Here is a 26,965-nt window from a genome sequence, read left to right as displayed (position 1 = left end):
TATGAAGATTCATGATTACTTTCTTCCCATTTACAAGGTTTCCTTGGGATTCTTAGTAGATTTTATAACCTAAATTATTTAAAGAGAATTTAAGCCTAAAATGTGCAAATTGTTATATACTTGATAATTAGAAGATAGTGTATGTTTTCATGTCACATTTTTGTCCCCTAAAATGCAACATTTTACTGTCGCAGCACCCTGTGGTCGGCGCTCATAGCAATGCTGTAATTCTACTACATAGAGATAATCTGAGCATCGCTTGTATGTAGCAGAGATGATCGAGTTGTGCCAGCTTCTAGTCTCCCATGGAGGCTATTGAAGCATGGCAAAACTTAAAAAAAAATGTTTTTAAAAATATGAAAAAAATAAAAAAAATATAAAAGTTTAAATCACCCCCCTTTCGCCCCATTCAAAATAAAACAAAAAGAAAAATAATCAAACCTACATATATTTGGTATCGCCACGTTCAGAATCACCCGATGTATCAATTAGAAAAAGAATTAGCCTGATCGCTAAGCGGCGTAGCTATACAAAAAAATTTCAAAACGCCAGAATTACGTTTTATTGGTTGCTGCGACATTGCATTAAAATGCAATAACGGGCAATCAAAAGAACGTATCTGCACCAAAATGGTATCATTAAAAGCATCAGCTCGGCATGCAAAAAAATAAGCCCTTACCCAACCCGAGATCACAAAAAAATGGAGACGCTATGGGTATTGGAAAATTGTGCAATTTTTTTTAACAAAGTTTTGGAATTTCACCACTTAGACACCAAACATGTCTAGGTTATTTTTTATCTATGAACTAATGACCTGGAGAACCAAAATGGCAGGTCAGTTTTAGCATTTAGTGAACCTAGGAAAAAAGCCAAACAAAAAACAAGTGTGGGATTGCACTTTTGTTGCAATTTCACCGCACTTGGAATTTTTTTCCCATTTTCTAGTACATGACTTGGTAAAACCAATGATGTCGTTCAAAAGTACAACTCGTCCCGCAAAAAATAAGAAAAATAAGCGCTCACATGGCCAAATTGACAGAAAAATAAAAAAGTTATGGCTCTGGGAAGGAGGGGAGCAAAAAAACACAAAAATGAAAATACCCTTGGTCATGAAGGGGTTAATATGTTTTTACTAGTGATGAGCGAATATACTCGTTACTCGAGATTTCCCGAGCACGCTCGGGTGTCCGAGTATTTGTAAGTGCTTGGAGATTTGAATGATTTACAGCTACAAGCCAGCCTGAGTACATGTGGGGGTTGCCTGGTTGCTAGGGAATCCCCACATATAATCAAGCTGCCTATCAGATGTAAATCATTCAGCTGCTGCAAGGAAAACTAAATGTCCGAGCATGCTCGGGAAATCTCGAGTAACAAGTATATTCGCTCATCACTAGTTTTTTTAGAGTGGGGTAGGGGGAGGGCAAATCACCTTGAATGACTGTCTGGAAAGGGAACTAATAAAAATTAATATAAATTCTAATACTACTTTTTTTATTAAAGCGAACCTGTCACCAGGTTTGACCGATATGAGTTGCTGCCACCACTTTTCAGACCTGATATACAGCATTCTATAATGCTGTAGACCTGCCTCCAATCCGACCTGCAAGAGAAGAAAAAGACCGGGACGGTCCGGTCAGAGGGGTTTCGCTCATCTTGATCCGGCGCCTCCCTTCTTGCGATGCCATCCTCCTTCTTGCTTCATGTGGAAGACGCATCCCTACATCATCCACACAGCGTCCCCAGATTCACGCTCCTTCACAGGTGTATTTCACTGCCCTGACTAGTAAAGTGCTGCAGTGCGCAGGCACCAGAGCTCTTTGGCCTTTCCCGGCTCCTTAGTCAGCCGGGGAGACTATGTGGATGCAGAAGCATCATCCACACAAAGCAAAAAGGAGGATGGCATCGCAAGAACAAGAGAGGCACTGAAACAAGACCAGCATCACCCTTTGGATTTGACCTCCCCGCAGGTGAGTATAATAAAAGGTCTCTTTCTTCTCGCACAGGTCGGGTTGGGGGCAGATATACAGCATTATAGACTGCTGAATATCAGGCCTGAAAGGTGGTGACCGTATCTCATATTAGTCAAATCTGGTGACAGGTTCCCTTTAAATTATACTTTTATAATATATCTAATATATAAAGCTGAATGTGTGTGTGTGTGTATGTATGTATGTATGTATGTATGTCCGGGATTGGCATCTGAACCGTAGCAGCTACAGCCACAAAATTTTGCACAGTCACACGTCTGGACCCCGAGAGCGTCATAGGCTATGTTGTGAGGTGAAATTTTAACCCCGCGCTTTCCAATTCACCAAACAATTTTGCCCCTATCTACATAATGGGGAAAAAGTGAAAGGAAAAGTGTTGGAGGCGTCGCAGCTACAGGCACAAAATTATGCACAGTCACACGTCTGGACCCTGAGAGCGTCAAAGCTATATTGTGAGGTGAAATTTTAACCCCGCGCTTTCCAAGTCACCAAACAATTTTGCCCCTATCTACATAATGGGGAAAAAATGAAAGGAAAAGTGTTGGAGGCAAATTAACAGCTGCCAGATGTGAACAAGGGGGACTTAAAGAATGACAGCGATGGCACCAAAGAGTATATACTGTACAGTTGCTAAGGTGGGGCCCCAACATGGGATAATCACACCACCACGGGGATATGAACACACACACAAAATGCGCCACACACTACCACGTGCTCGAACACATATACCACCCTCAGTGCACATTTCACCACACATACACCAACCTCGCCACATAAAAGTAGAAACACAAAAGTCGCCGCTCAAAACTCGCCACGCGCAAAACTCTCCACATGCAAAACTCGCCACACGTGCAAAACTCGCCACACGCAAAACTTGCACACGCAGAAAAATTGCCACACGCAGAAAAATTGCCACATGCACAAAAGTTGCAACACATGCAAAAGTTGCCTCACACAAAACTTGCACATACTCAAAAGGCACCACACATAAAACTCGCCACGCGCAAAACTCGCCATGCGCAAAACTTGCTGCACACAACTTGCTACACTAACCTGTCACATGCAACTCGACACACAAAAAGTTGCTACACGCATGTCGCCACACAAAACTCATCTCACAAAAGTCCCTACATGCATGTCGCCACACGCAACTCAACACACACAACTTGACACACGAAACTCGCCCTAAAACACACACAAGTCTGGTATCCTTCAAAAATAAAAATCTGATTAATAAGCAGACAAACTACAAGAGCAACAAATGTACCATATAGGAATCCGGCAGCTGTCAGTCACATGACCAGTCTATTATGTGTATGTGTGAGCTAATATATACTGCCAGGGGGTGGGCTTACTGTTGGCTGGGGATTTATCAGGCTGCCATTTTAGCTTACAAATACTGAGGTAAAAATACTGACCAAATAACGTGTGAACGAGGGCTAATACAGGAGGAGATGGCATACAGCTATATACTATATACAGGAGATGACACACAGGTATATACTATTTACAGGGGAGATGACACACAGGTATATACTATATACAGGAGGAGATGACACACAGATATATACTATATACAGGAGAGATGACACACAGGTATATACTATATAGAGGAGGAGATGACATACAGGTACATACTACATACAGGAGGAGATGACATACAGGTATATACTATATACAGGAGGAGATGACACACAGGTATATACTATATACAGGAGCAGATTACCTACAGGTATATAGTATATACAGGAGGAGATGACACAGGTATATGCTATGTATAGGAGGAGATGACATACAGGTATATACTATATACAGGAGATGACACACAGATATATACTATATATAGGTGAGATGACACACAGGTATATACTATATACAGGAGATTACATACAGGTATATCTAATATATAAAGCTGAATGTGTGTATGTATGTATGTGTGTATGTCCGGGATTGGCATCTGTACCGTCGCAGCTACAGCCACAAAATTTTGCACAGTCACACGTCTGGACCCCGAGAGCGTCATAGGCTATGTTGTGAGGTGAAATTTTAACCCCGCGCGTTCCAATTCACCAAACAATTTTGCTCCTATCTACATAATGGGGAAAAAGTGAAGGGAAAAGTGTTGGAGGAAAATTGACAGCTGCCAGATGTGAACAATGAGGACTTAAAGAATGAGAGCGATGGCGACAAAGAGTATATACCGTACAGTTGCTAAGGTGGGGCCCCGACATGGGATACTCACCACACACGGGGATATGAACACAAACACAAAATGCGCCACACACTACCACGTGCTTGAACACATATACCACCCTCAGCACACATTTCACCACACACACACACCAACCTCGCCACATAAAAGTCGAAACACAAAAGTCACCACTCAAAACTCGCTACATGCAAAACTCGCCATATGCAAAACTAGGCTCACGCAAAACTCGCCACACGTGCAAAACTCACCTCATGGAAAACTCACCTCATGCAAAACTTGCACACACAGAAAAATTGCCACATGTACAAAAGTTGCACCACATGCAAAAGTTGCCTCACACAAAACTTGCACATACTCAAAATGCACCACACATAAAACTCGCCACGCGCAAAACTCGCCATGCACAAATCTTGCTGCACACAACTTGCTACACTAACCTGTCACATGCAACTCAACACACAAAATGTTGCTACACGCATGTCGCCACACAAAACTCATCTCACAAAAGTCGCTACATGCATGTCGCCACACGCAACTCAACACACACAACTTGACACATAAAACTCGCCCTAAAACACACACAAGTCTGGTATTGTCCTTCAAAAATAAAAATCTGATTAATAAGCAAACTACAAGAGCAACAAATGTACCATATAGGAAATACGGCAGCTGTCAGTCACATGACCTGTCTATTATGTGTATGTGTGAGCTAATATATACTGCCAGGGGGGAGGGCTTCCTGTTGGCTGGGGATTTATCAGGCTGCCAATAGCAACCAATCACAGCTCAGCTTCTATTTTGCTACAGTTAATTAACCTGAGCTCTGATTGGTTAATATAGGCAACAAAGACATTCTCAGTATAACAAAGCTAATATATGTTGTGAAATGCTTCTATTTGCTTAGTTTTTGCCTTTTAATAATTACATTTCTATCTATTTGTTTTGTGGTTTTTGTGTGCAGAATAAATTTTTGTTAACACATTCTATTTTGCTAACAGCAGTCATTAACCCGGGCGAAGCCGGGTAGTACAGCTAGTTGGTTATAAAAAGGAATATAATTTTGTTCATAGGAGGAAGATCTGGAAGCGCAGATTTCATTCCTTCAGGGACAACTGAATGACTTGGATGCGATGTGCAAGTACTGTGCGAAAATAATGAATACTCACCTCGGTAAGTAATATTATAATTCACCACATTTCGAAAACCTGTCTTTTTTCCATAAGTTAAAGAATGTGTGGAATAATATGTCTATTACTATTATAGATGTTCAGGTCAAAAATATGTCTTTTATTTAAAGTTTTACTTTATTGCTGTAATATCATTCATCACATTCAACAATTATCATCCATTATTTTTACATCAAAATGAAAAAGATTTGAATGTATGGCGTAGATATTTGCACTCAAGTACTCTAATATTGTATACCATACATTAAAGTGTATCTCTCATCAGATTATTCTGCTCTTATCTATAGCCAAAGCAGAACAAAAATTATGCCTGATTTAGAAGAAATAAAACACATCCTTGCATAACTTCCACAACCCATTGTTTTCACCAAAAAAGGTGAAGACGCCGGAGGGCAAGTATAGGGACTAGGACCTTACATTAAAAGCACCACTCCAGCACTGAAAAAACAAGCGCTGTGCAGAACAACTGATTCACGTGTAATGTGACTAGTGTGAATTGGAGGGGACAGCTTTGTCGTGCAAAGACGGATACTGTTACAGTTTCTGATACTGGCTCCACACAGGCCCAGTGGGGCATGTACTTGATCAATCCTTGGAGCCTGCATCCTGCTTATGTTTCTTCCTCTCTCCCTCCTTGTACACTTTCCCAGTCGCTCACAACTTGCAGCAGATCACTGTGTCATATCACTGTTCGGAGCACACCACTCCAGACCTGCTGACTCTGTCCTGCCTCCTGCTTGCAGCCTGCGCTTGACTGGCAAGCTATGTTCTGTTCAAAGCACAGACAGGAAAACTCTGCACTCTGTGCTTTGAACGGATTGTAGCAAGAAGTAAGGCGCTGGAGGTCAGATGATCACTTGTGACAGCTCAGTAACACAGAAGAAATAAGTAACGATTAGAAGGAACGAGATGCTCACGCCAAGTTATTGTAGTCCAGAAGATATTTTAGGTTAGTACAGACGATTATTGTACTGTTTTCCATATTTAGAAGTCCTTTTTTCAGATGTATTCTGCAGAACTGAAACAGCCATTTGCATTTACCATGGAAATCGTCCAAGAATCTCTCACATTAATGTTAGAAAATGGCCATTTAATTCTGAGTACTGGGGAGTTGGAACAATGTGGCATAATAGGAAGTCAAAATCCATAAAGAACTTACTGCATTCTGATTTATTGGAAATGACAAATATCTGAATTGTACATCGTTCTTAACTCACATTTTATGGCAACTAATGACATTCTCACTTCAGGTAATATTTCTACTGAAGGATGGCTGCACTAAATAAGGAGGAGAACAGTTAATGTGTTCCTATTCCTTGTAGCGCTTCACAGTCAGAGCCACATATGCAGTAATTTGCTGCCTGTCTGCATTACTTATTATTTTGTTTAAAAAATGCCTAATTGTCACTATGGAAGTGAGTTGTACATCACACTGTAGCTTGGCTGCAAATTAATAAGATAAATTAGATATGCCAGACTGAGCATTTGTGAGGGATTATTCATTGGCGTAAACGAGCCAGGATAATGTGTTGCTGATGAGCGAGTGTGGATGAAAGACTAAAAGAGACTCTTGAAAACATTATGCACATTTTTTCTTTATTAGCTAATCAAGCATTGCTTACAATAGTGAATAACCTAATTGCTACTTACTTCTTTATGTATGCATAATGTTCCTTTATGATGACTTATGATGTTTGGTATGTAGCTTTTTTTATTTGTTTTTTCTTCTTTCCTTGTGTTGAGTTTATTTGCTGCAGCTACAATTTAAGTGCTAGAGCTAAAATCTTGGTGTCTTATTAAAAAGTCCATTAACTTTCCAATTATACTGTACCTGCATCAATATTCTGAGTGCAGTATTTAGGGAGAGCACTCATTTGAAGTGAGAGAATAGCATGAAAATCTTCCTGGCTCTGGTTATATGTGAAGGAGAGATGTAAGGTGACAACGATAAAGAAATGTACGGTAACCCATGAAGATTGTAAAAGAAAACGCTGATCCACTTTATTACTAGTTTTATTGTTAAACAATAAGTAATGAGCGAGCGTGCTCAGATATTGTCTTATCCGAGTATCTTGGGTGTGCTCGAGTAATATGTTCGAGTGCCCGCGGCAACAGCCCCAACTTATGCAGCAGCAGGGACTCGAACATATTAATCAAGCACGCCCGATATTCTCTAACACCCGAGCATGCTTGAATAGCACAATATCCGAGCACGCTCGCTCATCACTGATGACAATCTATGCCTTTATCATAAAGTTGATCACTTTTGAAATCACTTGTCTTTCTTTTCTCCAATTCTAACAACTTGCAGATGCTTGTTTACAGAAGGAAATAGGAGGGCAACAAACACGTTTTAGATTATTAGGGTGACATGACACGTATAGCTGACCACACAGCCAAAACTTGACTCACCATTGCTCGCCAAGGACCGGACAATTTTCAACCAATATCTTGTGGCTCTATTGCCCACTAAGGAATGGTAGAGCTTTGGTCACATGTGAATGAGTGACAAGTGAATGAACAAAATAGACATCTAATCACAAATCAGTAGTTGGTCTGAACAGGGAACACCTTTTGCCTTCAGAACAACATAAAAGCATCAATTCTTCTAGCTACACTTGCACACAAAAACCTGGCAGATAGGTTCCTCCAAACATCTTGGAGAACTAACCTCCGATCTTCTGTGGATGTAGGCTTGTGCAAAACATTTACACTTGTGTGTATTATAACTTCCAGGACTCTTTGTTCTTCATTACGGTGTTCTTAATGACATTGGCTATATGTTTGGGGTCATTGTCCTCCTGAGTATTAGTAGCTAATCAGACACCTCCATGATAATATTGCATTATGGATAAGAATCTGCCTGTATCTCTCAGTATTGAGGACACTAGTGATCCTGATTAAATTCTCTTCTCCTTTTGCTCTAATGCAGCCCCAAACTTGCAAAGAACCTCCACCATGCTTCCTCATTGCCTAGAAACTCATTATTGTACTGCTGTCCAAGCCTTTGGTGAACACATTGTCTTCTATTACAGCAAAATATTTCACATTTTAGCTCACTGGTCCAGAGAACATGCTGCTAATTTTCTGCACAACAGTTCCTATGTTTTTGTTCATAGTTAAGTCTCTTGGTCTTGTTTCCTTGTCAAACATATAGCTGTTTGGCAGCAATTTGTGAATAAAGACCACTTCTGGACAGACTTCTCAAAACTGTAAATAGGTCTAGGTGAGTTCCATTGTCAGTCCTGAGCTGAAGGTACTGCTGGATAACTTCTGATTTTGAAGGGGAGTAAGCATGAGGTGTCTGTCATCTGCTGCACTAAGTTTCCTTGGCCATCCACTGTGTCTACAGTCCTCAATATTGCCCATTTCTTGGGGCTTCTTCAAATGACCTTGAACAGTACATCTTGAAATATTTGCCTGAGAGAGACACCTTGCTCATGCAATATAAGTACTGTACCTTGCTATGATGTATATAACCTGTTACACGAAACTGTCTTCCATAACTTAACCACTGTAGCAGAGGTTGGCGGTTCCTCACCTAGTTTTAAGCCTTTTTCACATCCATTTCTCTTCCAACTAATGACTGTGTTTCAACTTACATGTAAAAATGATGATCATTATAGACTGTTAGGTATAATTGGTTACTCATTCACCTGACAATAATCCTAAACTGACTTTGTGGCAAAGGGAGGTCACACCAAATATCGATTTGATTTGGATTTTTCTTTTGTTCATTCACTTTGCATGTTTTATTTGATAAAAGTAAACTATTAACACTTCTATATTTAAAGAGTAATCATCGTTCTAATTCATAAATCAGTCATTCTCAAAATTCTCAATTTTAAGGTAAAATCTGTATTCAGTGAAGACTTTCCCATTACTTTTCCCCTTCTCTCCTCCCATCTACATAGACTCTCATCAGTAGCAGCCACTATCTCCTATCTCAGTAATGGGAAAGTCTTCACTGAATACAGATTTTACCACAGAATTGAGAATTTTCATAATGACTGATCAGTTTTGGTAGAAAAAGAAGCTGATTTCTCTGATAAGATGTTTACAAAATTCCTTATTTTCATGTGTACTATTGATTTCTGAAATTAAAATTAAAATGACTGTTACACTCTAAGGCAGTGGTCCCCAACCTTTTTGACCTAGAGAGCCACATTCAGCACTGAGAGAGGGTTGCGAGCCACATTCAGCTGTGAGAGCGGGACACAAGCAACATCCTGCTCCTATCCCCCTCAGCGTAGTGTCAACCAAGGCCCCCATTACGGGTATAATGATAACCAAAGCTTTTTGACAGAAATCATTCCAAAGCAGTACACTGAGATGCAGGGGTTACCACAATGCCCCAGTTCAGTATTCTCTCATCAGGGACTCCCAACACACTGTCACATCCAGCTTCAAGAACTTCCTCTAACAGGTAATATCATCCTCCGTACCTAAAACATCTCTAAACCCCTAAGACCAGTATATGTGCATCGAGATCTGCTCTTCTGTGCAGGGCTACTCAAAAATTCACCATTTTGAGATGTGCTCTTCATACCTGTTTGCTAGACCTGGAGCTTAATGCACCAAGCTGGCAGACAGTCGCGAGCCACAATTCATGGGACCGCGAGCCACATGTGGCTCCCGAGCTACAGGTTGGGGACCCCTGCTCTAAGGCATTCTTACTTTGCTTCATTATTTTCCACACCTGCTTAAAATTTTTGCACAGTATTGTATGTGTTCTTAGATTGTGACATTTTTAGAGTGGGAGGTTTTTTTTTCAATTTCTACATAATCATATTATATCTACTTTGTACCTAATCGGGACCTATAGTAGATTTTGTTATTCAAATGCTCACAGACGTCTGAAGATTTTTGGTCTATTTAGTTCTGGCAAATATGTGAAGACATAAGCATGTGGATATATATATAAGTGGCATTTATGAATTCTGCACATTTTGGACTTTTATTTTAAGAACGCACAATTGTTCAAAGTCGTCCATGACTGTGAAGTGCTGGATGACATTTTCATAGTGTGACAGGTGTCTGCGTTCAGAAAATATGCTGTGAAAATTGTCCTGGGAGTAAAAAGGTTTAGGAAAAACTATGCGACATAGTATATAAAAGGCCCCTTAATGCATATGGACAAGAGAGAATTATTTTAATATTTTCTATCCGGAGATACTGTATGCTTGCTTGGAGTTACAGGGTCAAAACCTTAGACCTTTCCTACATGTAAAACACTAACGATTATTATTATTATTATTTATTATTATAGTGCCATTTATTCCATGGCGCTTTACATGTAAGGAGGGGTATACATAATAAAAACAAGTACAATAATCTTAAACAATACAAGTCATAACTGGTATAGGAGGAGAGAGGACCCTGCCCACGAAGGCTCACAATCTACAAGGGATGGGTGAGAATACAGTAGGCGAGGGTAGAGCTGGTCATGCAGCGGTTTGGTCGATCGGTGGTTACTGCAGGTTATAGGCTTGTCGGAAGAGGTAGGTCTTCAGGTTCTTTTTGAAGGTTTCGATGGTAGGCGAGAGTCTGATATGTTGTGGTAGAGAGTTCCAGAGTAGGGGTGATACGCGAGAGAAATCTTGTACACGATTGTGGGAAGAGGAGATAAGAGGGGAGTAGAGAAGGAGATCTTGTGAGGATCGGAGGTTGCGTGTAGGTAAGTATCGGGAGACGAGGTCACAGATGTATGGAGGAGACAGGTTGTGGATGGCTTTGCACGTCATGGTTAGAGTTTTGTACTGGAGTCTCTGGGCAATGGGGAGCTAGTGAAGGGATTGACAGAGGGGATAAGCTGGGGAATAGCGGGGGGGACAGGTGGATTAGTCGGGCAGCAGAGTTTAGAATAGATTGGAGGGGTGCGAGAGTGTTAGAGGGGAGGCCACAGAGCAGAGCAGGAGGTTGCAGTAGTCAAGGCGAGAGATGATGAGGGCATGGACTAGGGTTTTTGCAGATTCTTGGTTGAGGAATGTAGAATTCATGAAATATTTTTGAGTTGAAGTCGGCAGGAAGTGGAAAGGGCTTGGATATGTGGTTTGAAGGAGAAATCAGCGTCAAGGATTACCCTGGGGCAGCGAGCTTGTGGGACTGGGGAGAATGGGCAGCCATTTACTGTAATGGATAGGTTCGTTGGGGGGGTCAACCATTCAATAAGTTACTTTTTTGTTCACAAGAAGGAGACATCATCACCTCCCACGTTATGTATTTTGTTCTCTCAGCAAATATCTCACCTTGGAGAAAGGCCCTAAGGTTCTCAACCATGTTTAACACTGCAAAGAAGGCCATGGAGTCCATAATAAAGGTGACAGGTGAATGTAATCAGCCAAGCAGCAGAGTTTTTGGCATATGTGATTATTCATGTTTGTTACAGTTATGATCTATGGCCTTTCTGAATGCTGCTCACTAAAAGTGTGTTCTAGAAAGTGGCAGTAGTTTTTGTAGATGATTTTAGTTAATCTACAAACCAGATGGAATATATACCGACCCACACAATAAATCCTTTCCCCAACCTCCTAGTTTCATGGCCATTTTGTGATCTAGCCATAGACCAATCAGTTTGTTCCGCTGAAGATTTCCCTCTTCTTTCTGTTAAGCTGGCCATAGTAATGAACATTTTGTTAGTATATCCTATCCCCTGTGCAGTTTTATATATTGGAGACCTGCATATACTATGTTTTCATGCACTTAAATGGATGTCCCACTTGGTTCCAGACCGGTTTGGGCTGTAAACTGCTAAAAGCACAAGGCCATAGAAAGAGGGACTGAAATAATCTGTCAATGTATTGATAGTCTGACATAGTAGTATTGCAGATATATATCACTCTACACGGGTAAAAATCATTAGATATCTAAAATCCTTAGGTTCTTTTTTACATGTCTTATTGTTTGGCAGATCTGTTAGTGGGATAAATAAAATTTCAAATATAAAGAAAACTGATATAATTATACATGTCTTCCATCATTAATAATATTATGAGTGTCTCGAGCCTTACTTGTCGTAATAAAAAAATCCCACTTAAAGAGGTTTTCCCAAAAAAATGGAAGTTATCCAATATCCATAGAATAGGGTTATCATAACTAGCTTTTTCTGGCAGTTCCATAGAAATTGAACAGAGCACCCAAGAGGGGCCTGTGCAGAGACCCTTCATTGGTATCCCAAGGATTCACATTACGTAGACCCCAAGCAATCAGCAATTTAGCCTCCCTCCTATGGATAGGGGATAACATGCCATTTTACTTATATACAACATCGTAGTGCAGTTAGTTTATACATAATATATGTGTGTGTATGCGCCCTTTGAATTGTAAAGTGCTATAGACATAAACGATTTATTACATGTTATCTGTACAGTATTTCCTTAACGTAATTTTATCCAATAATTTGTTTATGTAAAATGTTTAAAAAGAAACAAAAGTAGAACCATTCAGGTTGGAAAATAAGATCCATACTGAGTCCAATTAAAGGAAATATTGTATATGTCATGGATTATAAATGGGTTCCTGGTAGGAGTCAATACTTGTTTGTCTTCATTGGTAGGGCAGATCGGATGCGTTGACCGTTCTCCTTCTTCACTCAGTCCTATGACACATAATAACATGCTGCTTGGTTACAGATGGTTTTTATCGCAGCAGATAACACTTCTCATTTTCAGTCTGTGCTCATAGATTCACCTTTCTTTCTAACGTAAAAGAGAGTAGATTTACAAATAGGTAGGGATTACATTCCATGCTCTAAATAGGATACAATAACACATTTTCCTATAGGTGGAGCAAAAGCATATCTCTCATAGTGACCATATTACTGGGATCTTGTTTTCAACATTCTTTTGTTGAAAGAGTGATTTCTGGAAACTTGTTTTAATGGTACAGGACTGTTCTTATGTGCTGGTAAGAACGGCATGTTACGTCATAGAAAACATAAAATATCCAGTGTAATATGGCAAGTCATTGAATCTTCCACCCAAGTCCAAGATTATATGAATACACTTCATGGGACGGTTTATTCTTCAGCACTGAATGTTTTACTTTACTTGGAACCATTTTTATTACTTGTTGCTTAGGCAGTAAAACCAGGTCACATATGTGACATGTCCAAATAGAGAATATTCACAGTTTGTGGGAGGTGTAAGTTGTATCAAACATGACCTGTCCTACAGTGTTGCATAGCCAGTCATTTTCAGAGGGCTTTTCCATCACTCATATTCAAAATGTACATCTCCAGAATCTGTAGACTGGGATTGTCAGAAGCTCATATACCTTATACACCTCCCCAAGGCCTCTATATACATTCACACTCAGTTTACGTGTTTTCAATACATAAAAGTGAGATAGCAATGCCAGTTACCTCTGATGGTGGCTTATCTCTTGGGAGAACAAAAGGATCAGGAGTTAAATTTTAACTCCTGTTCCTTCTCTCTCTCCTACATCATTTGTCAGAGGAAAGTCTGGAAGGCCCTGACTACATTAGATAATTGGCCACTCTCTCCAAAATTGGCAAATTCATACAACTTTAATATCTATGAGGTTGTTTAGATGTTGTCGAGTTAGATGAATGTACTATAAAGAAGCCCTCCCATGAGGTTTTTTTTCTAGTAAAGCGGTCTCCTAATTGCACTTCTCCTTTCTTTCAGGCCAGCAGCTTAGGTTAAACATAGCTTAGATCCAAGTGAAAGTTGTCTGGACTAGAAATTCAAGGGAAATAATGACAATTATTTTTCTACTTCTGGATGCAATTCATATCTTTGTGTCAGTTGTCAGAGTTGTTTTACTTTGGTGGACACACCAATTAGGTTGCATACAAAGGTGGTATTTCATTATTAAATGTTAATTTGCCATGTTAGGTTCAATTATATACAGTTCAATTTTTCAATTATAATTATTTTAAAAAACAATGGTCTTGTGTCTAAATGTTGCATACTTACATCTTGGCTATGGTGCCCCTTCTGCTTTTAATTCTTTCTCAGGACGTCCATGTAACTTGTCGAAGACCGGTGGGAAGAAGCCGCTTCTGGGGTGTTGGATCTCATTTCCTGGTTTGTGCATTAGCACACCGAAAATCTGCAAATTAGCCCCACTCACTGAAGTGGGGCTGAGTTGCTTTGTTTTATATATACAGTGGGGCAAAAAAGTATTTAGTCAGTCAGCAATAGTGCAAGTTCCACCACTTAAAAAGATGAGAGGCGTCTGTAATTTACATCATAGGTAGACCTCAACTATGGGAGACAAACTGAGAAAAAAAATTCCAGAAAATCACATTGTCTGTTTTTTTATCATTTTATTTGCATATTATGGTGGAAAATAAGTATTTGGTCAGAAACACAATTTCATCTCAATACTTTGTAAAATATCCTTTGTTGGCAATGACAGAGGTCAAACGTTTTCTGTAAGTCTTCACAAGGTTGCCACACAGTGTTGTTGGTATGTTGGCCCATTCCTCCATGCAGATCTCCTCTAGAGCAGTGATGTTTTTGGCTTTTCGCTTGGCAACACGGACTTTCAACTCCCTCCAAAGGTTTTCTATAGGGTTGAGATCTGGAGACTGGCTAGGCCACTCCAGGACCTTGAAATGCTTCTTACGAAGCCACTCCTTCGTTGCCCTGGCGGTGTGCTTTGGATCATTGTCATGTTGAAAGACCCAGCCACGTTTCATCTTCAATGCCCTTGCTGATGGAAGGAGGTTTGCACTCACAATCTCACGATACATGGCCCCATTCATTCTTTCATGTACCCGGATCAGTCGTCCTGGCCCCTTTGCAGAGAAACAGCCCCAAAGCATGATGTTTCCACCACCATGCTTTACAGTAGGTATGGTGTTTGATGGATGCAACTCAGTATTCTTTTTCCTCCAAACACGACAAGTTGTGTTTCTACCAAACAGTTCCAGTTTGATTTCATCAGACCATAGGACATAATCCCAAAACTCCTCTGAATCATCCAAATGCTCTCTAGCAAACTTCAGACGGGCCCGGACATGTGCTGGCTTAAGCAGTGGGACACGTCTGGCACTGCAGGATCTGAGTCCATGGTGGCGTAGTGTGTTACTTATGGTAGGCCTTGTTACATTGGTCCCAGCTCTCTGCAGTTCATTCACTAGGTCCCCCCGCGTGGTTCTGGGATTTTTGCTCACCGTTCTTGTGCTCATTCTGACCCCACGGGGTGGGATTTTGCGTGGAGCCCCAGATCGAGGGAGATTATCAGTGGTCTTGAATGTCTTCCATTTTCTAATTATTGCTCCCACTGTTGATTTCTTCACTCCAAGCTGGTTGGCTATTGCAGATTCAGTCTTCCCAGCCTGGTGCAGGGCTACAATTTTGTTTCTGGTGTTCTTTGACAGCTCTTTGGTCTTCACCATAGTGGAGTTTGGAGTCAGACTGTTTGAGGGTGTGCACAGATGTCTTTTTATACTGATAACAAGTTTAAACAGGTGCCATTACTACAGGTAATGAGTGGAGGAAAGAGGAGGCTCTTAAAGAAGAAGTTACAGGTCTGTGAGAGCCAGAAATCTTGATTGTTTGTTTCTGACCAAATACTTATTTTCCACCATAATATGCAAATAAAATGATAAAAAAACAGACAATGTGATTTTCTGGATTTTTGTTTCTCAGTTTGTCTCCCATAGTCGAGGTCTACCTATGATGTAAATTACAGACGCCTCTCATCTTTTTAAGTGGTGGAACTTGCACTATTGCTGACTGACTAAATACTTTTTTGCCCCACTGTGTATATATATATATATATATATATATATATACTGCCTTGATGAGAATGGTACAGTACAAAGAAAGTGACAACTGAGGCCTTTGTCACTTTGTTCCTTTATACTGGCAATCACTTGAGATCCTATCTTATGCACACCCAACACTGCTGTCTTATACAAGAGGACACTATAGGGAGAAAAGTATTTGGACACCGACACATTACACCTTCAGCAGCTTGTATGATCTAAACCGACCGATGGTCATTAATATGGAGTTGATCCACCCAGCTATAACATCTTCCACTCTTCTGAAAAGACTTTCTACAAGATTTTGGGTGTGTCTGTGGGAATTTTTTCTCATTCATCCAGAAGAGCATATGTGATGTCAGACACTGATATTGGATGAGAAAGCATGGCTACAATATCTATTTTAGTTTCTCCTAATGGTGTTCAGTGGGGTTTAGGTTAAGGCTCTGTGTGGCCAGTCACGTTCTTCTCCACCAAACTCACCCTTTAGTGTTTATATGGACTTTGTTTTGTGCACTTTCAAGATGGAATCATGATGGAACAGAAAATCACTTTACTCAAACTATTTCCACATAATTGAAAGCATATAATTGTCCAAAATATCTTGATATTCTGAAGTATTAATATTTCTCTTCACTGAAACTAAGAGTTTATGGCCAACTCATGAAAAACAACCAGCTCCATAGCATTAACCCTCCTACAACATATTTTACATTTGGCACAGTGCAGTCAGGCATGTAATGTTCTCCTGACATTCGCCAAAATCAAAGTCATCCATCAGACCGCCATATAGAGAAACCTGATTATTTACTTCAACAGATCACACTTCCGCTCATCCAGAGTCCGGTGGCATCTGCTTTGTTGTGAATTCTGTTTGTGGGCTCCCTCTGGTGGCTACTGGTGGTACTGGTTGACTTCTGTCTTCCATCTCCAGTGCACCTGTTTCCATCAGGAAATGGGAGTTTCCTATATAGTCTGGCTTCTCAGTCATTTACTTGCCGGCTATCAATGTTACCAGAGCTCCTCTGTTACTTGCTACCTGCTCCAAGTCTGCTGATTCAGATAAGTTGGATCATCTGTATCTTTTTGTCCAGCGTGCATTTATATGAACCTTGCTGCTGGAAGCTCTAGTGAACTGAAAAGACCACTCCGGTGTCATGAGTTGATACCGGAGTTTAAAGTCATTTCAGGATGGTATTTTGTAGGGTTTTGAGTTGACCTCGTAGTCCACTTTTGTATTTTCTGCTATCTAGTTAGTGGGCCTCTCTTTGCTGAACCTGTATTCATACTGCGTATGTGTTTTCTTCTTAACTAACCGTCATTATATGTTGGGGGCTACTATCACTTTGGGGTTTTCTCTGGAGGCAAGCCAGGTCTGTGTTTCCTCTATTAGGGGTAGCTAGATCTCCGGCTGGTGCGAGATGTCTAGGGATAGGTACGTTCCCCGGCCACTGGTAGTTGTGCGTGAGGTTCAGCATCGCGGTCAGCTTAGATTCCATCTTCCTAGAGCTAGTCCCGTTTTTGCCTATGCCCCTGCCATTGGGAATCATGACCGTATAGCCGGCCTTACTGTGTTAAGTATTGGCTGAAGAAGGAAAGAAAAGAAGTCTCTGACACCTTTTTTTTTTTTTTTTTTTTTTTTTACTCTGAAGTCTGTCTAGCCATAATTGTAGTCTGCTTCTTTCCCCTCCTCTTAATCCCTGAATGGCTCAGATCTCAGCTGCTGAGAAATGGATATCCAGAGTTTAGCTTCTAATCTGAATAATCTTGCCTCTAAGGTTCAAAATATACAAGATTTTGTTATACATGCTCCTATGTCCGAACCTAAAATTCCTATACCAGAGTTTTTTTCTGGAGATAGATCTAGTTTTTTGAATTTTAAGCACAATTGTAAATTGTATCTTTCTCTGAGACCTCACTCCGCTGGAAACCCTGCTCAGCAGGTTAAGATTGTTATTTCCTTGCTGCGTGGTGACCCCCAGAATTGGGCATTTGCATTGGCGCCAGGGGATCCTGCGCTGCTCAATGTGGATGCGTTTTTTCTGGCGCTGGGGTTGCTCTATGAGGAACCGAATTTGGAGATTCAGGCTGAAAAGGCCTTGATGGCCCTCTCTCAAGGGCATGATGAAGCTGAAATATATTGTCAAAAGTTTCGTAGATGGTCTGTGCTTACTCAGTGGAATGAGTGCGCCCTGGCGGCGAATTTCAGAGAGGGTCTCTCTGACGCCGTTAAAGATGTCATGGTGGGGTTTCCTACGCCCACAGGTCTGAATGAGTCCATGACAATGGCTATTCAGATTGACCGGCGTTTACGGGAGCGCAAACCTGTGCACCATTTGGCGGTGTCTTCTGAGCAGGCATCGGAGAATATGCAATGTGATAGAATTCTGTCCAGAAGTGAACGGCAGAATTATAGGCGTAAAAATGGGTTGTGCTTCTATTGTGGCGATTCTGCTCATGTTATATCAGCGTGCTCTAAACGCACAAAAAGGGTTGATAAGTCTTTTGCAGTTAGCAACTTGCAGTCTAAGTTTCTTTTGTCTGTAACTTTGATTTGTTCATTATCATCTATTAATGTGAATGCCTATGTGGACTCTGGCGCCGCCCTGAGTCTTATGGATTGGTCCTTTGCCAGGCGCTGTGGGTTTAGTCTAGAGTCTCTGGAAGTCCCTATTCCTTTGAAGGGTATCGACTCCACACCATTGGCTAGGAATAAACCTCAATACTGGACACAAGTGACTATGTGTATGACTCCAGACCATCAGGAGGTGATTCGATTCCTTGTGTTGCACAACTTGCATAATGTCTTATTGCTTGGATTGCCATGGTTACAAACTCACAACCCAGTTCTTGACTGGAAAACAATGTCCGTATTAAACTGGGGATGTCAGGGGGTTCATGGGGAAGTACCTTTGGTTTCCATTGCTTCATCTACTCCCTCTGAGGTTCCGGCATTTTTGTCTGACTATTGTGATGTTTTTGAGGAGCCTAAACTTAGTTCGCTCCCTCCTCATAGGGATTGCGATTGTGCTATAGATTTGATTCCTGGCAGCAAATTTCCTAAAGGTCGTTTGTTCAATCTGTCTGTGCCAGAGCATGCCGCTATGCGAGAGTATATTAAAGAGTCCTTGGAAAAGGGACATATCCGTCCATCCTCATCCCCTTTAGGAGCAGGTTTTTTTTTCGTGGGTAAAAAAGATGGTTCCCTGAGGCCTTGTATTGATTATCGGCTGTTGAATAAGATTACAGTCAAATATCAGTATCCTTTGCCACTGTTGACTGATTTGTTTTCTCGTATTAAGGGGGCAAGGTGGTTCTCTAAGATTGACCTTCGGGGTGCGTATAATTTGGTGCGGATTAAGCAGGGAGATGAGTGGAAAACTGCATTTAATACGCCCGAGGGCCATTTTGAGTATCTGGTAATGCCTTTTGGTCTTTCTAATGCCCCTTCAGTCTTTCAGTCTTTTATGCACAATATTTTCCGTGAATATCTGGATAAATTTATGATTGTGTATTTGGATGATATTTTGATTTTTTCCGATGACTGGGAGTCGCATGTTCAACAGGTCAGGAAGGTTTTTCAGGTTTTGCGGGCCAATTCTTTGTTTGTAAAGGGCTCAAAGTGTATTTTTGGGGTTCAGAAGATCTCTTTTTTGGGGTACATTTTTTCCCCTTCTTCTATTGAGATGGATCCTGTCAAGGTTCGGGCTATTTGTGATTGGACGCAACCGACTTCCCTTAAGAGCCTTCAGAAATTCTTGGGCTTTGCTAATTTCTATCGTCGATTTATAACTGGTTTTTCAATTGTTGTTAAGCCTCTAACGGATTTGACTAAGAAGGGTGCTGATGTTTCCAATTGGTCCTCGGCGGCTGTGGAGGCCTTTCGGGAGCTTAAGCACCGCTTTTCTTCTGCTCCTGTGTTGCGCCAACCTGATGTGTCACTTCCTTTTCAGGTCGAAGTTGATGCTTCAGAGATCGGAGCGGGGGCGGTTCTGTCGCAGAGAAGTTCCGATTGCTCGGTGATGAGACCATGTGCGTTCTTTTCTCGAAAATTTTCGCCCGCCGAGCGAAACTATGATGTTGGTAATCGGGAACTCTTGGCTATGAAGTGGGCCTTTGAAGAGTGGCGTCATTGGCTTGAGGGTGCTAGGCATCAGGTGGTGGTCTTGACTGATCACAAGAATCTGATTTACCTTGAGTCAGCCAGGCGTCTGAATCCTAGACAGGCGCGCTGGTCGTTATTTTTCTCCCGGTTTAATTTTGTGGTCTCATATCTACCAGGTTCAAAAAATGTGAAGGCAGATGCCCTTTCTAGGAGTTTTGAGCCTGACTCCCCTGGTGATTCTGAGCCTACGGGTATCCTTAAGGATGGGGTGATATTGTCTGCTGTCTCTCCAGACTTGCGACGTGCTTTGCAGGAGTTTCAGGTGGATAGGCCTGATCGTTGTCCGCCTGGGAGACTGTTTGTTCCAGATGAGTGGACCAGTAGAGTCATCTTGGAGGTTCATTCTTCTGTGTTGGCAGGTCACCCTGGAATCTTTGGTACCAGAGATTTGGTGGCCAGGTCCTTCTGGTGGCCTTCCCTGTCTCGGGATGTGCGTACTTTTGTACAGTCTTGTGATGTTTGTGCTCGGGCCAAGCCTTGTTGTTCTCGGGCTAGTGGATTGTTGTTGCCCTTGCCTATTCCAAAGAGGCCTTGGACGCACATCTCTATGGACTTTATTTCGGATCTCCCGGTTTCTCAGAAAATGACCGTCATCTGGGTGGTGTGTGACCGTTTTTCTAAAATGGTTCATTTGGTACCCTTGCCCAAGTTGCCTTCTTCATCGGAGTTGGTTCCTCTATTTTTTCAGAATGTGGTTCGTCTACATGGTATCCCGGAAAACATCGTTTCTGACAGGGGATCCCAATTTGTGTCTAGATTTTGGCGGGCGTTCTGTGCCAGGATGGGCATTGATTTGTCTTTTTCATCTGCTTTCCATCCTTAGACGAATGGCCAGACAGAGCGAACTAATCAGACCTTGGAGACTTATTTGAGGTGTTTTGTGTCTGCTGATCAGGATGACTGGGTCGCCTTTTTGCCGTTGGCGGAATTTGCCCTTAATAATCGGGCTAGTTCTGCCACTCTGGTTTCTCCTTTCTTTTGCAGTTCGGGGTTTCACCCTCGTTTTTCATCTGGTCAGGTGGAATCTTCGGATTGTCCTGGAGTGGACACTATGGTGGATAGATTGCACCAGATTTGGAGTCATGTGGTGGACAACTTGAAGTTGTCCCAGGAGAAGACTCAGCAATTTGCTAATCGTCGTCGCCGTGCTGGTAATTGTCTTCGCGTTGGGGACTTGGTGTGGTTATCTTCTCGTTTTGTCCCGATGAGGGTCTCTTCTCCTAAGTTTAAACCTCGGTTCATAGGTCCTTATAAGATTTTGGAGATTCTTAATCCTGTGTCGTTTCGTTTAGACCTACCAGCATCTTTCACTATTCATAATGTCTTCCATCGGTCTTTGTTGCGGAAGTACGAGATACCGGTTGTTCCTTCTGTTGAGCCTCCTGCTCCTGTGCTGGTGCAGGGTGAATTGGAGTATGTTGTGGAGAAGATTTTGGACTCTCGCATTTCCAGACGGAGACTTCAATATTTGGTTAAATGGAAGGGATACGGTCAGGAGGATAATTCTTGGGTGACTGCCTCTGATGTTCATGCCTCTGATTTGGTTCGCGCCTTTCATAGGGCTCGTCCAGATTGCCCTGGTGGTTCTCATGAGGGTTCGGTGCCCCCTCCTCAAGGGGGGGGTACTGTTGTGAATTCTGTTTGTGGGCTCCCTCTGGTGGCTACTGGTGGTACTGGTTGACTTCTGTCTTCCATCTCCAGTGCACCTGTTTCCATCAGGAAATGGGAGTTTCCTATATAGTCTGGCTTCTCAGTCATTTACTTACCGGCTATCAATGTTACCAGAGCTCCTCTGTTACTTGCTACCTGCTCCAAGTCTGCTGATTCAGATAAGTTGGATCATCTGTATCTTTTTGTCCAGCGTGCATTTATATGAACCTTGCTGCTGGAAGCTCTAGTGAACTGAAAAGACCACTCCGGTGTCATGAGTTGATACCGGAGTTTAAAGTCATTTCAGGATGGTATTTTGTAGGGTTTTGAGTTGACCGCGTAGTCCACTTTTGTATTTTCTGCTATCTAGTTAGTGGGCCTCTCTTTGCTGAACCTGTATTCATACTGCGTATGTGTTTTCTTCTTAACTAACCGTCATTATATGTTGGGGGCTACTATCACTTTGGGGTTTTCTCTGGAGGCAAGCCAGGTCTGTGTTTCCTCTATTAGGGGTAGCTAGATCTCCGGCTGGTGCGAGACGTCTAGGGATAAAACGCAGGTACGTTCCCCGACCACTGGTAGTTGTGCGTGAGGTTCAGCATCGCGGTCAGCTTAGATTCCATCTTCCTAGAGCTAGTCCCGTTTTTGCCTATGCCCCTGCCATTGGGAATCATGACACTGCTTTACAGCACTATGTCTATTGCTTGGCATTGGGCTTTGTGATGTAAAGCTTGCATACAGCTGATCGGCAATGGACACTCATGCCATGAAGCTCCCAACTAACCTTTTTTGTTCTGATGTTTATGCCAGAGGAGGTTTAGACTCTGCAGTTCTAATGCAGAAGAGTGTCGGTGAAGTTGATACAAAATACATACTAAAAGGGAGGTTTAAAAAATTGACAAAAATATACCCAAATGCTGAAAATACAACTACAGAATCCTGTTTGCAGCAAAATCAAAAAGTTGGCCAGACTGGACAAAGTCTATTGAATTCATAATATTTGCAGGCTTTGGACTTGTTTGAATCCTTTGTTTCTAAGGAAAGCAACAAATGATTGTCTACTATTCACACTTCCACCAGGAGTTCCAGCAGAGGTGATACATCCTTTAATCACTATCAGCATTTCAACTTGTTTCCGTAATTCCTCACCTCTCGATCCTGTAACAAATGAAAGGTGGAGCACAACCTCCGATAATTACGCTCTGTGAGGCCTTCTTAATCACAGAAAAGATTTTATTCTGCTGACAAACACAATGAAGCACACTTGTAACATAACATATAAAGTGAGGTCACTGGCCGATTCCAAGTTCTTCCTTGCCCCCGGACAAATCCACTCTTTTTCCTTATTCAACTTCAGCTCCGACTCCATCCCATTATAAGTGGCTCATGTATAATGATCAAGTATAACAAATGTATTTTAGTGAAATGGAAACCTCATGCTCGTCATCATCTCCATCATGTACTGTATATATATAATGTTTCCTACTTTTTATTTGAAGCTGGAGCTGGGAATCGGTACTCTTCTAATCCTACTCCTTTCCATAACTGATTCCAGCTCTTAGCCCTGGGTATGTGATTGACATTCAAAGGAGGGCTTCATCGTCATATCCAAACAAATATTGTAATAATTATCATTTAATCCATATCTTGTATAACCAAAGTATAAGGCACATATGATTGGAGAAGTACCGTATTTTTCGGACTATAAGGCGCACCCAGGTTTTAGAGGTGGAAAATAGGGAAAAAAATATTTGAAGCAAAAAAAATGTGGCAAAATACTTAATAACATAAATAACATACTATTATATGTGGTGTTATTATATATAATAGTACGTTATTATGTTGGAAGCTGCGGGACCAGTGTGGTGTCTGTAAAGTACTATATGAAGACACTGGAGGGTGAGTATAAGAATGGGGGCACAGGGCTTATAGTGAAAGCTCCACTCCAGCACTGCAAAATAACACTGGAGTGCTGCTTTAAAATCCCATGGGAGAACTGTAACTCCCAGCATGTCCTGCAGATCCTATGACATGCTGGGAGTTATAGTTCACCAAAGGAGTGGCAGAGTGCTTTATTGTGTTTTGTAAAGACTAACCTCTTAATTGTGGCAGCCAGCCTGTGGTGAGGTAAAAGCTGGAGCATCCCATGGCTGCACACACAGAGCCCTCTCTCTTGTAGCCTTTCCACAGTGCACGGAAGCTGCAGATTCTAGGCGGGAGTCTGAAGGACCTATGATGATGTCAGAAGAGGGAGGGCTCTGAGCTGCCATGTGATGCTCCAGCCCGCCCACTTCTGACATCACACAGGTCCTGCTTGTGCACCACAGACAGCTCAGCGTCCAGCACAGGCAGGTATGCAGCGATCTCCTGGCCCCTGCTGCGGCTGCCTCCTCCCCCGGACACACAGATTCTCCCCAGAATCAGTGCTGGGGAAACTGTGTGTTGCTGCTTAAGTGCAGTATTCATTTGCTGCTCCCCGCTCAGCTGATCGGTGGGCGGGGAGCCGCTAATGAATATTCACTGCACTTAATCAGCGGGGCCATGTGGTTTTCCCAGCGCTGATTCCAGGCAGCGGGGACATCCTGAAGTGGGATATCATTGCGATCCCACTCGCTGCTGCCCCCCTCCCCACATGCTATATCCGTACTATAAGACGCACCCACACTTTCCTTCCAAATTTGGAGGAAAAAAAGTGCGTCTTATAGTCAGAAAAATACGGTATACATCACTGAATCAGATGGATGCTTAGTTTTGACATTTTTCTCAGATAATCTTTTATCACTATGATTACTGGAAATAGTCTAATTTAATACCAATAAGGTAATACAAACATGGGAAAATTGCTAAAATCTCAGTTCATGAAAAGGTTAGCTTTCCTTAAAAGTGATTGTCCGGTCTTCTGATGAAAGTCTGCAGACACTCTGACACTACACGCTGTTAGGATTCTCCAATGCTGCTGGTGAGAGCCGCAGTCACGTGACTGTAAGAATGAGATTTTCTTATACATGCGGTCATGTGACGACTAGACGTGCCCATACTCTCTAAAAATACAAGCAACCTGAGCAAGTCGAGTACGTGATGTCTAGTCTGAATGCGGCCCGAAATATGACAATCCCATACATAGAGTGACTGCAGACTTTTATCCAAAGACCACAACCTCTTTAAAATAAACTTTTTCTCACAAAAAACCCATTCTCAAAGCAATGCCTCTTAGAAAATTACATAATACTTGCATGACAATGTGATATACTGTATTTTGCAGTTCCCAACCTTTCCCAGATGAAGCATTTCAATTAGTAGCGCAGTGATTTGCTGATGGTATGAGCACGTTTTATGGCTTTCTAGTTCTGACTTGTCTCTGGTTACAAACTATAAGTCAGCACTGTGAACATAACAGATTTACATTGATATTGGACATTTTTTATGATCAAGTAGGTGCAGTGAAAATTACATCCGTTACATCTGTTTGTTAATTTGAGATAATCCCATAATGTGATTGACTATCCCCATAGTATGTGGGAACTATTCCTGGGCTCCTTAGTCCATGCATAATTAAAGAGAACTTTCTTTAGAAAATGACATCTTACCTTTACATATTACATGACTGATATAACACATACAATTGTGTTAAAACTAAACTTTAAAGGGTTTTCTTACAACCAAAACTCGGATTAAACTACTTCTATAGTTCTATAGGGGAACTTACACGTAGGAGACTTACACATCCTACCTGCAATGTAGGTTTCACTTGTTTAGTAATTCAGGAAAACTGTTTTATTTCCTATGGAAATAAGTGTTCCTGGGTCACCCTTGTTCTGCTGCATTTTACCGTCCCAGCATAGTGCATGAGTTTTCTAGAAATGTAAGATCTTCATCATATCTATTCATGCTGAGGCTAAAGGTGTCCATTTCACCGTTTTCCACGCAGAATGGTTTTACCTACACCTTTTTTAGCAGTGATATGCGCCGCGGTAAACACTGATCCATATATGACTGCAGGAGGTCCGCAGTGACGATGCTACATGGGACCTAGCCTTCAGGTATAATGGATCCTCATGGTTACCCAATGCCTACTTAATATTTGCTTCCAGCATTTGTATCTGAATCGGCATATTTATTCATAATGAAATACAGTGACAACATTAATACAGATTCCCGCTGTAATCATTTTTATTGTTACTGGATAATACTTCTTCAGTGGCAGATGGATAATATGTGTAGCTCCTATTAAGGGAAATCTCTGATTACTTGGTAACTATAGCAACAATGTAGCCACTTGCAACTTCTGATGGTCTTCACTCATTACTTGGTAATTATTATTTCCTCCTAGGTACTAAGTGTCCCTAATAATCCCAGGACGGAGATGTTTTGCTAGTCATCTAATAAAAGTCATCACCCGTTAGATTATACATCGAATTTTATTGAAGGAACCTCCCAATGATAACAGTATAATCTCCAAAATGAATAAAAACTCAAAATGCACTGTTCCAAATTATTAGGCACAGTAGAATTTCTAAACTTTTGATATGTTTTAAAGAACTGAAAATGCTCACATGTGGAATTTGCAGCATTAGCAGGTCACATTAACTGAACAAAAAAGCTATTTAACTCCAAAACATCCTAACAGGCCAAGTTACATGTTAACATAGGAACCCTTCTTTGATATCACCTTCACAATTCTTGCATCCATTGAACTTGTAAGTTTTTGGAGCGTTTCTGCTTGTGTTTCTTTGCATGAAGTCAGAATAGCCTACCAGAGCTGCTGTTTTGGTGTGAACTGCCTCCCACCCTCATAGATCTTTTGCTTTATGATACTCCAAAGGTTCTCTATAGGGTTGAGGTCAGGGAAAGATGGTGGCCACACCATGAGTTTATCTCCTTTTATGCCCATAGCAGCCAATGACTCGGAGGTATTCTTTGCAGCATGAGATGGTGCATTGTCATGCCTGAAGATGATTTTGCTCCTGAAGGCACGTTTCTGCCTTTTAGACCATGGAAGAAAGTTGTCAGTCAGAAACTGTA

At 41.5% G+C, this 26,965-nt stretch overlaps 1 protein-coding gene across 1 annotated transcript in view; it reads left to right on the top strand.

Moving 5' to 3' along the window:
* Nucleotides 1-26,965, top strand: part of TBC1D5 (TBC1 domain family member 5) — a 745,630-nt gene that overhangs the window by 696,011 nt on the left and 22,654 nt on the right. The window contains exon 20 of the mRNA XM_077268870.1: nucleotides 5,271-5,370. Within this exon, the coding sequence (XP_077124985.1) occupies nucleotides 5,271-5,370 (100 nt within the window). The remainder of the gene's footprint in view (nucleotides 1-5,270; nucleotides 5,371-26,965) is intronic.

Source organism: Ranitomeya variabilis, chromosome 6 (genome assembly GCF_051348905.1).
Source record: "Ranitomeya variabilis isolate aRanVar5 chromosome 6, aRanVar5.hap1, whole genome shotgun sequence".
NCBI lineage: Eukaryota > Metazoa > Chordata > Amphibia > Anura > Dendrobatidae > Ranitomeya > Ranitomeya variabilis.
Note: the sequence above shows the minus strand (reverse complement) of the source record. Positions and strands in the feature narration are given on the sequence as shown.